The sequence below is a fragment of the Mustela erminea genome, chromosome 10, assembly GCF_009829155.1.
Source record: "Mustela erminea isolate mMusErm1 chromosome 10, mMusErm1.Pri, whole genome shotgun sequence".
Taxonomy (NCBI): domain Eukaryota; kingdom Metazoa; phylum Chordata; class Mammalia; order Carnivora; family Mustelidae; genus Mustela; species Mustela erminea.
Window position 1 is genome coordinate 79,011,770 of NC_045623.1, and position 16,826 is coordinate 79,028,595.

Genomic DNA, 16,826 nt, shown 5'->3' on the forward strand with positions numbered 1-16,826 from the left:
TCTCCAGAAAAATACAGTTTCTATGTTTTGCCTTTATTAAGTCTTTGACGATCTGTAATCCCATTTAGGCATGTCCTTTAAAACTTACCAAGTTTTTAACAAACTTCCCCAAGATTTAAATCATGAACAAAGTCTTCTTGACTAATTAGGCTTGTTTGGTATGTTACCTTCTGGTACGAGGTCATCAACACTCAATATTCTGGCTACTGAATTGTTTCATGTGTTACAGAAATAAACTGAGTTTCCTTGTCAACAGCATCATAAAGAATTCTCATATCAGATCATTAACAATGTCCGTTTCTGGGTTTTCACCATTTATAATTGTTCTTATTCTCTTACAAAATGAGCTTCGTCTTTAAGGAAATTCATATAAAGGACTTAGGACAAATACAGGTATTTGATATCTTTAAAACGTAAAAAACTGAAATGGGTAAAAACTTCCAGAACTAACCGAAGATGCATCAAATTAAGCAAGAATTAGTAACATGGGACTAAATGAACTGAGAGATTATTACAGTTTTGTGACTCTTATTTAAATCATTGCTGACTCTCCTAATGTTTACTCTTCTAGGATTAAGGAAACTTTCTCTTAAGATATCAATGATTTGGGGTGCCTGAGTGGCTCAGTCATTAAGGTCCTGGGATCCAGGCCTGCATCGGGCTCCCTGATCAGCAGAAAGCCTGCTTCTCCCTCTCCCACTGCCCCCTGCTTGTGTTTTCTCTCTCACTGTGTTTCTCTCTCCATCAAATAAATAAAATCTTAAAAAAACAAAAGTCATCAATGATTTACAGAAATGCGATAAAATATTCATTTGTAAACAAAAGCATTTATGTAAAGCAGTACTTGGGGACCCTCAGTATTCCATCTGACATACTGAGTATGATGATTATGTGAACAAGCTGCTCTATCACTTAGCAGGGGTTTACTTAGAGTTGACAATATGCCTAAGGGGAGAAGTCCATTCATAGATAGAGGACAACTTCTTTTTTTTTTCTTTTTTTTAAGATTTTATTTACTTATTTGACAGAGAGAGCTCACAAGTAGAGGGAGAGGCAGGCAGAGAGAGAGAAGAGAGAGGGAAGCAGGCCCCCTGCTGAGCAGAGAGCCCAATGCGGGACTCGATCCCAGGACCCCGAGATCATGACCTAAGCTGAAGGCAGCGGCTTAACCCACTGAGCCACCCAGGCGCCCCCACAGATAGAGGACAATTTCTTACGGACCCTCTAGTACAATGCTCTTTGTGCATACTGAGCTTGGGAATGAATCCCTGATCAGGGCAATCATCAAGGCTCTTTCGCCTCTATTAAGCAGTCCTCCCAGAATCCTTTATTGAATTCACCAATAAATTACAGCAAATTATTGGGAGACAAATCAGTCATAATCAGGCTATTATTCAGAGGCACATTCTACCCTTAAGTGCACGATACAAAACACAAAGGGAGAGATATGGATCCTAAAGCACAATTACAGAAAGCACTGCTTATTCTAGATCTTTTTAATTTAAATTCTAGTTTTGAAACTCCAGCTAAAGAAAAACATTTTAAACCTTACTCCCCACCAAAAATGTCAGCCCAAGTACTCTGGAAGGACCCAAACATGGGCATTTGGCAGGGACCAGTAGAACTCATAACCATAAGCCTCATATGTGGGCAAGGTTATCCATGCTAGAAATGCTAAACATTACCATGGCCTGGCACAGCCAGAATCCAGGCCCTCAAAAGAGTCACCGGAATCTAGAAGCAAAACAGCTGGCTATCAGGTGCCTCCCCAGTACCCACAAGGTCAAATTCATGACCTGGGGAGACCTTAAGAAAATGACCCAGAAAGCTGAGGAGATTCTACAACAGACTAGTAAACCCTCTATTCCTGAAGACATATTCTTGGCTATGGTATCTGTACTTAACACCAGTTCTACCATGGTATGTATTCTTGTCTTTCTGCTGCCACCTAGGTGCTCCATGTCCTTTTATGGACCTGCAAATCTCCCTCTGGAAACCTGTTACTTGGGCAGATACCCCTTTTCCTATTTTTTAAAAAAAGATTTTATTTATTTATTTGACAGAAAGAGATCACAAGTAGGCAGAGGGCCAGGCAGAGAGAGAAGAAGAGAAGCAGGCTCCCTGCTGAGCGGCGAGCCCGATGTGAGGCTTGATCCCAGGACGTTGGGATCATGACCTGAGCAGAAGGCAGAGGCTTTAACCCACTGAGCCATCCAGGCACTCCCCCCCTCACCCCCGCCTTTCCTATTTTCAACCATGCCACTATCCCTGTTAATCTTACCGAGAGGTTGGGAAGAATCCAAATCCATTAGCTTTCTGAATGAGGCATTATCTGACATCAGCAGACCCAAGTGCTTCTTAGGTCTACTCATTGCGGCTTTATCGTAGCTAACTCAATTATTACTCCCACTAGCCTGTAAGTTGCCTTTCTTCCTCACTCGGTTCAGACTGATGCCTTTGTGGATCAGCTGGCTATTAATACTACAAGAGAATTTCAACTTCAACAAACTATCAATCAAAAATATTACGACGTCTTCAACCAATGGGAGCTGCTATTGATTATCTTGGGGAAAAACAAGAAGTCTTAGCCTATTGGCAAGGCCTCTTATATCTGTGTTACCCCCATGTCCCAGAACCAGACCATACATGATTGGGAACAGATAAAGAAGCAAATGCATGGATTAACTTCTGATGTTCAGTAGCTAAAGGATCAAATCCTCACCACATTGATGGTGGTAGGAAATTGTAAGCTTCATAGAGAAGCTCAGTGATCTAACAATCCGGAGTGGCTTAACCTGGCCACATGTTTCTCATGGGGATTCTTTGCTATTGTAATAATAATTACTATTTTTCTTCTCATCATAGTCTGCAAAACTAGAATAAATGCCCTATCCACCATCAGAGATGTGAAGCATATGTACACAGAGCAATGTCTCAAGAACTACTTGCTGCCACTTTAAAGAAACAAAAAGGGGGAGATGTGGGGATTAATGTAGAGCATGAAATCAGCCATTAACACCTGGCTTGCTAAAACACAGAGCCCCTGAGGGTAGAGACGGTTTTGGAGAAGGGTTTAGGCCTTTGGAATGCCAAGAGGAACTACCTGTCCCCCGACCCGCAAGCTTTCTTAGCCCAGAACAGCCACTCTGTGACCTAAGAGATGTATACATTGTCCCTTAGGCTATGTTTAGCAGAACTCAAAGAACACAAAGATTAGCATTTCATATCTTTCCCATAAAGGGATCTTCTTACTTCCTATAAGACCCCTTGCCACACATCATGTGCTTGAGAAACAGTGATAAGGATTTGTGATTTTGTGTGCCTGGTGGCTCAGTTATTAGGCAGCTGCCTTCAGCTCCGTGGTGGTTCCAGGGTCCTCCGATCAAGCCCCCCACCAGGCTCCTTGCTCAGCAGGAAGCCTGCTTCTTCTTCTACCTCTCCCCTGTCAAATGAATAAACAAAATCTTAAAAAAAAAAAAAGGATTTGGGACTATCCTGAAGGACCAACCAATAAAAGCAGGAGCAAAGAAGCGCAAAGGGTCTTCATCTCTGAGCGTTGACCCCTTGCCTATCCTCTTTCACAGCAATAAACAAAAATTCTAGTTAGTTTATATACAGTGCAATTATTGGTTTCAAGAGAATTCAGTGGTTCATCAATTACATGCAACACCCAGTGTTCATCACAATGCCCTCCTTAAAACCCATCACCTATCTAGCCCACCCCTGACCCACATCCCTCCATCAACCCTCATTTTGTTCTCCACTGCTAAGTCTCATGGTTTGTTTCCCTCCTCCCCGCCCCAGATTCGTATATTTTATTTCTTTCTTAATTCCACATATGAATGAAATCATATTGTATGTCTCTCTCTGACTTATTTTGTTTAGCATAATACACTCTAGCTCTATCCAAGTTGTTGCAAATGGCAAGATGTCAATCTTTTCCACGGCTGAGTAACATTCTATTGTGTATATACATACACACCACATCTTCTTTATCCATTCATCAGTCAGTGGATAACCACTGTCTTTCCATAGTTTGGCTATTGTTTATAGTATTAAACATTCTTTACAGAAACAGGTAATACCATATATGCACATGACACAAAATTCAAAAGGCACAAAAAAGGTGTACAATAAAAGTTGTCTCCTTTCTGCCCTAACTCCAGTACTCTAGTCTCCCTCCCCAATTTCTTGCGTATCATTCCAGAAATAGAATTCTGAGTACAGAGGACCTATTTCTTTTCCCACTAAAATATATCACATAGTTCCTTCTATATAGATAGGTGGAAGGCTCCCACTTCCTGTGGTACTTCAAAAAGGTCTAGATTCTAGAGCTCCAACTCTGCAGATTTTGATTTAGCAGGTGAAGCCTAGACCTGGGGTGGCAGGAGGGGGAGAGGGAGGAAAAAAAGGAGAGACAGAGGGGGAGTAGGGGAGGGACAGAGAGAGAGAGGGAGACTGTATGTGTTGGTTTTAAATTCCGTAGATGTTCTAATATGTAGTCAAGGTCAAAAAGTATGAATGGAAAACAGATCACTTCCACTTGGATTTTTCCATTTTAGTCCCACAGGCACTAAATTGAACTCAAAATCCTATCTCCCACTCAAAAGGCTCCTCATTCCTCACTTCTATTTTCAGTAATGGTATTCTCTCAATCATACAGAAATGAAATTTTGGCATGATCCTTCCTTACCAACTCTGTCCCTCAATTATTATTACATTCTCATTGTATCCTAGCAATTCTTTTTTAAAGTCTCCAAGCTATTTCTTCCATATATTGCCTGCCACATCTGCCAACCCAATATCCTGTTCTGCCTAACATCAGATTCTGCTGTTAATCTGTCCTACTAATATACTATTCTGCCTAACTTCAGATTCTGCTGTTTATCTGCTGTTTATATGTTGTAAGCATATTCACAAATCCTACCATGAATACAGGCATGTTATCTATACAAGCTACACTCGTCTATAAATCTTCACAGCCTTTTTCTTCTTTCACCATACTTACTCTTCTCTTTAAGTACAGGAAGAAAGGATTATAGTGTAAAGAAGTTAGTATTTCAGGTTCTGGAATCATCAATGTGAAGCTGAATCATGACTCTGGCACATACAAAGCGGTGAGACCCTTGGACAAATTAACTGACCTCTCTGAGCCTCAAGAGGAACAAATCATAAACGAAATACCAGTAATGCAGATAAGATACTTAGCACCGGGCCAGGCAAAGGGTAAACGCGGGCCAGGCAAAGGGTAAACGCGCTACACCAGCTGCTATTATGTTTAAATCATCTCCCTTCTTATACCATGAGCAATTTGTAAACAAATACCATGTCTCGTTAACTTTTGTATTCCCCATCGCACTAAGCACTATTACATTTTTAGAGGAGTTTAATAAAACCATGTATTTAGCAACTGAGTGGTTATCAGTCTTCAATCATAAACTTTTAATATCTCCTCACCTGGGTTCAAATTCTGCCCTCCAATTTTAACTACGTGGTCTTGGGCATGTGTAATCCCTTACCTGGTTTATGGACTAAATGAGATATGGAAAGCATTAACATGGTGCTTACCACGTAACACTCTAAACTGTAGCTATTATTTCTACGAAACAAAACTACTTTACTTAATATACTACAACCAATTACACCACTGTAACAACTTTTAACACAAAAACCAATCTTACATTTTAATTATTTTTTTTTAAGATTTTATTCATTTATTTGACAGAGACAGAGCTCACAAGTAGGCAGAGAGGCAGGCAGAGAGAGAGGGGGAAGCAGGCTCCCCGCTGAACAGAGAGCCCAATGCAGGGCTCGATCCCAGGATCCTGAGATCAAGACCCAGGCTGAAGGCAGAGGTTTTAACCCACTGAGCCACCCAGGTGCACCTTATGCTATATTTTTTAAAGATTTATTTATTTATTTATTTATTTGAGAGACGGCAAGAGAATACACATTGGGGGAAGGGCAGAGGAAGAGAGAGTCTCAAGCAGACTCCACACTGAGCATAAAGCCCAGCACTGGGCTTGAGCTCATGACCCTGAGATCACAATCTGAGCTGAAGCCAAGAGTCAGTTGCTTAACCAGCTATGCCACCACGCTCCCCTAATCTTGCATTTTAAAATTCAAATTATACATCTTAACTTTGTTTTTCATTTATTTTTTGAAAGGTTTTATTTTAGAGAGAAAGAAAGAAATAGCACAAGCGGAAGCAGCAGAGAATGAGGGAAAGAAAATCTCAAACATACTCCCCACTGAGCAGGAAGCCTGATAACCCTGGGATCACAATCCGAGCAAAAACCAAGAGTAAGACACTTACCTGACTATGTTACCCAGGCGTCCATTAACTTTGTTTTTATTTTTATTTTTTTAAGATTTTATATATTTATCTGACAGAGAGAGATCACAAGTAGGCAGAGAGGGAGACAGAGAGAGAAAGGAGGAAGCAGGCATCCTGCAGAGCAGACAACCCGATGCGGGGCTTGATCCCAGGACCCTGAGATCATGACCTGAGCCGAAAGCAGAGGCTTAACCCACTGAGCCACCCAGGCAGCCCTTAACTTTGTTTTTAAAAAGGAAATTCAACTATACATTTCTATATTTAAAATGAAAATAAAGTATACACCAACAAGTCTTATCCTTTCTGTATTTTTGTCATTTTAGTACAAAATAAATTTTTTAAGTTTTCATTTATTTATTTGAGAGAGAGAGTACAAGCGGGAGGGAGAGAGAAAAGCCCAAGCAGACTCCCCGCTGAGTACAGAACCCTATGTGGGGCTCAACCCGACCCCAAGATCACATTCTGAGCCAAAATCAACAGTCGGATACTCAACCAACTGTGCCACCCAGACACGCCTAGTACAAAATAATTTTTAATCATATATCCCTTCTTCCATCTAGATTCAACAATTGAACTGTTTTGCAATCTTTCCTTGGTTTTTCTTTTCCTGAGCCATTTAAAAATAAATTGTAAACATCGTGACAGTTTACCTTGTGTATACTTCAACACGTAAAAAATGGTTAACACTTAAGGTCATTAAAAACAGCCTTTTTCTTTTTTTTCTTTTAAGATTTTATTTATTTGAGAGGGAGAGAGAGATAGAGAATGAAAGGAGAGAGGTCAGCGGGAGAAGAAGACTCCCTGCTAAGCAGGGAGCCCGATGTGGCACTCCATCTCGGGACTCCAGGATCATGACCTGAGCCGAAGGCAGTCTTCTTTTTTAACAGGAAAGCCCATTTTTGTTTTTACTGGAGGCTCAAGCGGCACATGACAATTCATAAAATGGCTTCAGAGGTCAGGGGTAGAGGGGGTCACAAAAAATAAACTAGGGTAGGGAAGAAAGTAAACGGTGTAGGAGCTGGTTCCTTGTCAGCTTGATTTAGGGAAAGGAGTTGGTGAATCTGAGCAAGGATGAAACCCTTCCTTTATCTCTTAGTAGGGGAGAGAGAGAGAGAGAAAAAAAAAAAAAAGACTGTAGCTCTGGCTCTGAGCCTCAAGGCAAAAGGGGAAAAGCCATTGTTTTGATGTCATAAGATATGGGAAAGTAGGGGAAGGAGGGTGCCAGGTAGGGTAGAAGTCAACTGGAAATACTAGCAGATACCAGATGGTAGCTCTGGGTGTCCTTTGAGTTGGGAGTTGGAATCACTCCATTATGGTGGTGGGGGTCCCCACTGTTCACAGTGGGCTGAGGTCTCCTGGTCAGTGGGCCACCTGGATCTAGGAAGCTGTTGCCATCACTGCTGCGAGGAGGGACAGTTCCGTGAGCTGACGCTCAGAATGGGAACCATCAGTGTAGCCTTAGGTGGGCTTGGTCTCACCATCCCACCTTCTGTGGGAGGCCACTGGGGATGGAAAGATCTTTAGTACCTGGGCTAAAATCTGGGTGGGAGAACCCATTACTTCTCTGTTGACTATTCCAGATAGAAGAACCAACAACTGGCATTTATTACATTCTTTCAGTAATATGCTGTTTTTTTAGGGGGTGGGGAGGACACAAAATTCAAGAATTCAAAGCAAGATAAATAAAAATATTTTATTTGTTTATTTCAGAGAGGGAGGCGGGGAGTGAGAGAGGGAGAGAGAGAATGCGGGGGGGGGGGCAAGGGGAGGAGAGAGAATCTCAAGCAGACTCCACTCTGAGCATGGAGCCCAATGCAGGGCTCGATCCCACCACTGTAAGATCACAATCTGAGCCAAAACCAAGAACTGGACCCTTAACCAACTGCGCCACCCAGGCACCACAGGAAAAACAAAATTTTTTTTTATCCAAAAAAAATAAATAAAAAAATAAAATAAACAAAAGCATTTATTGAGTTCCTTGGAGGCTAAAAAAAACGTGTACTTTTATTGAACAGAGGACAATTAATGAGATGATGGTCACTGCTTTCTAGTTTGAAATGAATGTTAATACCTGGGCTACAAGAGCAATGAAGCCATAAAAGAATCTTCCTCATCTCCTGACCTAAAATTAGGGTAAGAGCCAAATGAGAAAGCAGGAAGACTATATAGGTTGCCCACCAGTTATATGCTGTTCACAGAATAATTGCTTAGATATGCAGGTGTTCTGTACCCATTCAGAGTCTTAAGATAGTGGGTACTTAATCTTTATTGAATAGAGAGGAGACAAGACGTTAGGAGAGCAGTGCTTCTCCCTATTTTCTTGATTTTTTTCTGTATGAAAAGAAATTAAGTACTGTTAATTTCTGAGACAGGGTGATGTATTTGATTAGCACATCAAGAGAATATTTAATAAAGTGGGGACATTTAATAACCACTCCACCCTTTTTCCTCTTGGGCTTAGGCCTGACTATACCCTGAGTAAGCGTTCTTCTAGGCCTTAGTCAAGCCTCATCTGGACTGGGATCTTCCTAATTCTGGGATTATTCTGAAACTACTTGGTTTTGTCCTCTAAGCAACTTTTATTAATTAGAAAAGTGGTATTTTAGCCTCCATCTGCCTGTATCTACAAAGGGATGAGATTTATGGGGAAACCTCAACAGAAAACAGTAAAACCAACCTTTTTCTACTTAACAGCTTTCTCTTATTCTTTTTTCCCCTAATGAGCGACAGAATTAGCAGAGAAAAAGAACCAAGAGAAAACTCTGAGAACTCCCATCGCCAATCTTCTCACTATAATAGCATGTGTATAGTAGGTTGTCAAACTTGATAAATGAGTAAGTTAACTGGGATATTCAAATGGTCTGTTTAAGACCTAAATTAAAGACATACCAGAAGTATAAAAACTCTTCTGAACTTCATTTTTGTTACAGAAACATACTTAACAAAATGTGATCCTTTTAATTTTCTACTAACTTAAAGCAAATGAAATCACAATTGGTGGTATCAAATGAGGTAATTTTTTGTGCTTAACATGCAAATACCAATTCAAATCCACAAATCATCTGTTCTTAAACTAATGATTCTGCAAATAAAAATTTTCATTCTTTGCATTTCTCTACAAAATGCTAAATTCCAATATTTCATAAGTTTAAAATAAAAAAGCAATTTTTCTTCATGGTTCTTAGCTATAGTAACCAGTAAAGAACATATGAGCAAAGCTCTACCATATACCAAAGACTAGAAACAGATTATTGATTTGTATCTCAGGAACTTTATATGAACACTGTTACTCAATGAAACATTTTAAAGTAAGTACAAGGAATATTTAAAACACTACCTAAAACAAGAATATTTAAGCAAAACATTAAATGCTAACGGTTAGTTTTTACTACTCAAAGGAGAACAGACTGGGTATAGACACATAGGTGATAAGTCACAAAATTCTAACCCATTAATGAATTATAATACTCTTAGATCTATATCTTCCTTCAATATAGTCAGTAAAGTTTTAAGGCTTACCTTCTTCTGTTTCTACTGGCTGCTGAGACAGAATTTTAAGAAGAATTGGGTTTTTCCACACCCCTTCCTTGGTAACATGAACCAGTATTTGTAGGTTATTATTCCCAAATTCCAATAATGCATCATGTGACTCCTAAAACAAAAACAGCACATCCAGAAAATAGGCTAATAAGCAATGTGAAAAATAGTTTTGCCTTTTCAATGTATCTGAACATCTACAAAAGGATCTACTATCTTGCATTTCCTAAAAAGAAATAAGCAGGAAAAAAAACTCCTCCAAGCTTTGTGAATTCTATTACTATTTTCTTTAAAAAGAAAGAAAGAAAGAAAGAAAGAACGAAAGAAAGAAAGAAAGAAACTAGAATGTATTCACTAAATTAAAGGGCACCTTTAAAATGTTTTCCTAAATTCTCCTTAGGTAAAATTATGACAATTGAATTTACAACCTCACATTACTAAATTATTTTAAGGCCACTGTACAGCTTTCTTTTAAAGGATTCTACAGTACGCACAAAGGCAATTCCTTCTAATAGAAGTATTACTTAATGAGGCCAAGTGATGTATTTTTTCAATGTTTAAATTCTTCTATCAAATGACATTTTAAATGAAAAGTGGCTCTATCTAAAGTATCATGGAAAGCCTAGGTTATTAGCTCATTCAATCTCCTCAGAAAACAAATATAATTGCCAATAGTTTGTTCTTCAAAATATTTATGTACACAAAGGGTCAAGAGAAAGGGATCAGAAATTTAACTTGACATAAATTATTAAGTTTATGTCTCCACTGTCCTCTATTACTAGTGAGGATTGCTGGTTGTTCCCATATTCTAAAATTTTAATGTTTTTTTTTCTTATTTTAGAATGCTGATATTCTCATGAAACATTAAGCTTCCATTTATAGCAATATTCTTTGGAAAATATAAGTTAATGATATTCACAGACCAAAGAATATAATCTTATATTCACTTAAGTGAAATATAAAAAATAAAATTCATTTTTCCCATAATTTTAGTGTCAAAATTGTAGGTTTTTAACACATGCACTCCCAATATGCTGTTACCTTCTCAAGAGAAAGGTTTTAAAATTTAGAACTGACACAGAAAGTGTTATTTCCAATTAACAGTTTACTAAAAGCAGTATTCAACCAATGTTGCAATTTTTCCTTTAAGGGCTTGAACTCTCTTCAGGCTTCTTTCTCCTTAACTTAAGATAACAAGCATTTATTCTACAATGAAAATGAGGATTCTATGTAAAAATTTCAGAATTTGCAGTGTCTGATTACCTTATATGTAAATTATATGTAAAATTTAATAGACCCATATCATCACACTTTGGCAGGAAATAATACCATCGACGATGATACACAGAAACTAAAATGAAAGACCATAGTCTGGGTTAAAAATAAAAACAGCTTTCTGTTTTTCATCTGTTCAAAATATAGTGTATTCTGCATAAGAATGATGTGTATAATTCTTTGTTACCAACAGGTATATATTACAGCAAAGTTACTTTTTTTTTATTTTTTATTTTTTTATTTTTTAAAGATTTTATTTATTTATTTGACAGAGAGAGATTACAAGTAGGCAGAGAGAGAGAGAGGAGGAAGCGGACTCCCCACCGAGCAGAGAGCCCGATGCAGGACTCGATCCCAGGACCCTGAGATCATGACCTGAGCCAAAGGCAGCGGCTTAACCCACTGAGCCACCCAGGCGCCCCAGCAAAGTTACTTTTAAAGGGTAATACTAAAATCTTTTAAAACTATGGTAGAATTTTAAGAATCATTTTAAAACTTAAATTTGTTTCTTTTTTAAGGTAAAAAATATACAAGTCCACATCCTGAAATCTGTAATAAAGAAATACTAGCTCAAGAAGTTTACCTTAGTACTATTTACAGTAAGTTACAGAGATCTGGCCAAATAACTTATGGTGCAACCACGTAACAGAAGTGCAGGCAATCATCAAATAAGGGAGAACTACAGATACAAACTTAGACATACATCCATGATAAAATTAGGTTTAAAAAAGTTGCAAAAAATAGGACCTCGTTTTTATTAGAAAATCCATTTCAGCGTTTATTTTCATATCCACAGGAAAAGATCTGGAGGGTTACATAAACTGAACGTCGTGAATGAGAGTGTTCTGTCTGCAGCCTGCTCTGATAAAACTATTCTCTTACCAAAACTTTCCTCAAAACTATCTGCTGCCTTGTTCATTTATCACTAAAATAAGAAAACTGCAGGGCTTTTACCTTTTAGATTTCAACAGGGACCATGTCTTAGATTTATCTGTACCTCTACTGAAATTAATTTTATTCAACACATATTCAAAAATATATCCTATCTGATAAACAGTGGAAAAAGTTACACAGGTAGAGAGAAAATGCAAGTATTTTATGTAGGCATATGATCTAAGAAAGTAATAAAGAAATAAGACAGTATTCTCTCTGCAAAGAATACTATTATAAGTAAACAGTAACAACCCAAACAAGAATAGTAAGATTTGCCCTTCTAGACCTTTGTATGCCAGGACAAAACTACTAGCAGGCCTCAAAACACAGTGTGACAAGGTGATTTTACCAGCTGTATGAGTATGTGAGGAATTAGGATCACATTATAGGGATTAAAATAGGCCAAGGACAGGACCAAAAAAAAATCCTCTTTTCCCCAAAACAAAAAGATTAACATTATTATCATTTCACTTTGGGTTATATATCCCAAAGGAAAGAAATGTCCAGATAATGAAGTATGTATGTTAATACACAAATCTTTACTTGTGCCTACATCAAACAGGTACAGACTACTAGAGTTTGTGTCCCAAGAAGTAGCTGGCAAAAAGCAAGCTCTGGGTATAAATCCTTTGGGCAAGCTAATTAATATTCTCTATGCCTGTCTCCCTGTTTGTAAATGGATATTCAAATGATCCCTACATTATAAGGTTTGTAATTTGATTACAAGACACAAAACACATAAAAGAAAGCAGTATTTAGTATACAGTGATAACGAATGACAGCTATTACTATTGTGTGTATTTTTTAGAACAGTTTTTCTGTCTCTATCAATGACATGCAAATTTGCCTCCTGTAGTCTTTTCCTCCTATCCAATTCTACCATTCATAACTTGCTGCTTTCTGATGTACTTACCTATTAAGGAAGCTGATAATCAAGCCAATATGAGAGCCAATGTAGCTCTTCTGTAAGTAAAATGCATGAATAGAATCTATGATGACTATTTTGGTTGTCTGAGGGACTCATTATGCTAGACACAATCTCTGAAGTATTAGAGGAAAATTACTAGATAAGTGTACTCAGAATGATCCAAATACTGTTACCTTATAACCACATACAATTTTATATTTATAATAGCTTTATTCTGTCTAAAAACTTTGCTTTTGTTTTTAAACTTTGTTTCTGAGTAATGAAAACTTGTGTTCATTCCTAAGCTATACAAAGGCTAACAAAACCAAATGAAAGACAAAAACAATTTTTAACACATCCCTTCATTTGGAAGACCTCTTTCTCAAAATTTCATGAACTGAATACCAATATACAATGTACTTGTTTTTCTTCAAAATTTTCCATTTGAGTTTGCTGGGAGAAATTAAGTAGGTGTCTTGGATATCTTAACAAAGACCTTTTTTCAGCCCAAATCAACTCACCTGTAGAGACTGAAGGAAGAGTACCCAGACTTCACATGGCAGTTCACTTTCAGACACTGAAAGCAGTAATTCAAAACAACTCCTATAATGTAAAATAATGAAGTCAGTATATAAATGTGGCTATACACATATCAAATACAGTATGATAATGATATTGTATATGTTTCACATTTTTTTGAAATTTGCTTCTTACTCTTTAAAATTTTCTTCAACGTAGTTATATTGGCTTTTCAACTTTAAAAAAGAGAAAAGAAGAAAAGCCAGGAGGCATTATAAGGACACCGTGGCTTTAAAACATTTGGAAAATAATATATTCCCTCTAGAAATCATATTCCAAGCAGTTTTATTTAGTTTATTAGGATATAGGAGGGTACTCAAATAGGAACCATTCTGATTCCAGAAGACAAAAACAGGAGCTCATGCTACTGTCAATTCAGCTGATAAGGAGATAAAGATATGTAACTATCGTGTGTGTAGGCTCTTGACACTTGCAAAGGAACAGAAAGATTGGCAAGATCATTTCTCTACTTATAACATATCAAGACCACCCAGACTAGAAGTTATCCTCCCAAACAATCTGTAAGCTAAACAAATCTAAAAATTGAATAGCTGTTATACCTCTTCAATTTGCAGATGAAAATTACGTGAAAGGTATAATTTTATTTGCTAATAGGCAGCCAAATATTAAAACAGCAGCTAAATTATTAACTCAGGCTGGTAATCTTATATATATCCTAATATTTTCTGCTAGTAAAATTGTTCTTAGTTCCAATAATCTAACTGAACTGCAGAATTTTATAGTATTTCCCCTCAAAGTGATCCTCAAAGACCACTACAGTTTCCTGATATTCTTGTTAGTTATACTGATCTATACCTAAATAAAGAAACTGTATCATTCTTGGATGCTAAACCTGAGTGAGAAGAGACTCTGGAGGCAATTAAAGATTATGTTGATTATGCTGTCTGGCTAGAGCTTCACTTGTACTTAATCTCCTAGGAACCAGAGTATGAAGACTCAGAGCAAAGGAAATTTCATTCGAAGGTATGACTTCTGGTGCTCTGAATAATGGGATTTCATAGTAAAGAGAAGTCAGGCAAACATTACAACCTAAGTACTCAATTTTAACAGTGACTTAAGTACTTCAACTTACAGTACTAATCTGCCAAGCACTAAGAGGACATCTTCACATTCAGTAGTTAAATATGGGCGTGCACTGGCAAAGCTTTGGATGGCAAGTCGATATACCTCCAGAAGATACACCATATGTTCCGAGGCATTCTTGTTGCTTGCATATTGCAATAAGGTCTAAAAAATAAAATTAAAGTATTAATTAAACAATAAAAACAATGAAACAGACAGTCTTTGTTCTCAAATACGTGGTTGCTCCCCTTTTTTCCTAATAAATGCATACAATTTTTTAGGCTCTGATTTCTTTAGAGGATTCTATTTTCCATCACTTCATTAACTGATTCTACTGAGTTAAAGAAAAATCAGAACTGCTATTCTGACACGAGAATAAATCTAAGAGTAAAGCCATAAAATGTCTAAGGCTGTTCTCACTAGAGGTCTGGGAGTTTCGATCTCTGAAATTCAATAATGAGTTTCACTAATACATTAAATTGAGCCCCAACCATGTGCCAAGGACTGGGTATTCGAGAATAAAACAATGATCCCTGCCTTCTTCAAAAAGACACTTATTCCTGAGTATGACCTCAGCTGTGTAACTCCACAAAATCCATTTTTTTCCTACATAAAGAGAATTGATTTGGCTTAATTTACACTAACCAATTTATGAAAGAATGATATTATATTTGTATTTTTAACTACTTTTATTTTTAAAAATTAATTTGTAAAAATTTTTAAAAATTTAGAAACACATTCTGACTGGGCTAATCCTAACTCTTTGGGGCTACTTCTACAGGAAAGTCTTATTTACAGAGGCAGCTTTATCTTGAGTGAATTACATGTGATTTGAATTCATTACCACCACCACACACACCCCCCCACCCGCAACGGAACAATTTCTTCAAAAAATTCTAACTTCTTGTCTTTAATTTTTTTGCCCAAAGAACTACAAATAGCTGTGGTAGCATTGCAGGATTCCACTGGATTCTCTGCAATTTTAGTTTCCAAAGTAACAGTCCCTATCTCAGTTCCAATAATTAAGAATAGCCTTGATTACTTTTTTTTTAAAAAGAAAAAAAAGACTTAAAGGAAATACATGATAAACAATTATACCATAGATAATAAAAACACTTAGCTGGATTATCTGATAATAATACTAGATTACCTGGTCTTCGCATACCTGAATGATCAAGCCATTTATTTTAGGATAGCAATTCAATTAATCATCTTGCTACCCTACCACATTTTAGAGATGTGAGCTCCTTCCGTATTTTCAGAAGAACATTATGTCCTCATTTGATCAAATCCCAAATTTTAATTAAAAAAAAAATCCTTAATAACAGAGGATCATAAAATTCACCCCATAACAATCCTTTTTGCAGCTAAATGAGTACAGAGAAGGAACACAGAATATGTGCTTATCTGTTATATAAATAAGAGTTTATATAATCTCTGTTAAGAAATTTATTAAAATCTTCGTTAGAAACAAAGCCCGTTTCAAGTCACCAAATTACTTATTGTCTGCACTGGTTAATCTAAAACCAAAGAACTTGACAAATTTATATGCAATACCAGATTTTATGTTCCCTGAGGTCAGATATTATGTGTTATCAATCTTCACAAGCCTAACAATTCTCCACCCACTTCTACCACCACAGAACATTCTCAAGTCTCACTAAATGTTTGCTGTTCCATCCACCATTTTATTCACTGGACAAATATTTATGGAGAGCCTACTCTAATCCTACACTGCTAAGTGCTAGGGAAAAAGACATGGGGGGGCTATCCTCATGGAGCTTTCAGAATGAGTCAACACAGACTGACAGTTGAAACCACACATGCAAATTAACCAACTGGTGCCTGAAGTATACAAAGAGAAAGGTACAGTGCATACAGATGAGGTGGGTCTTTCCAGTCCACCTTCCCACTCAGAATTTTCCTGACACCATTCTAGTATCTTCTGACCCAATCGTTCCATTAAGACTTCTTCTACAAGTTACACAATTTCAAAGATCCAATACCCCATGGGTATTTATGTTTATAGCTTGCCCTATATTGACTTATACATTCTTAAGTTCCTGAATCTTTTCACCCTCATGTATTAGTCCAATTAAACAGGTCTCCTTTAATATATTCATTATGACATATTGTGAGCATTTAAAGAATTACTGGAACAATTTTCTTCACTAT

The 16,826-nt window shown here is 37.2% G+C and overlaps 1 protein-coding gene across 1 annotated transcript in view; it reads right to left on the bottom strand.

Moving 5' to 3' along the window:
• The window catches only part of RLF (RLF zinc finger), a 94,158-nt gene that overhangs the window by 47,539 nt on the left and 29,793 nt on the right, over nt 1–16,826 (bottom strand). The window contains exons 2-4 of the mRNA XM_032361635.1: nt 14,662–14,816; nt 13,511–13,592; nt 9,857–9,989 (exon numbers count right to left, since the gene is read on the bottom strand). Of these exons, the coding sequence (XP_032217526.1) occupies nt 9,857–9,989; nt 13,511–13,592; nt 14,662–14,816 (370 nt within the window). The remainder of the gene's footprint in view (nt 1–9,856; nt 9,990–13,510; nt 13,593–14,661; nt 14,817–16,826) is intronic.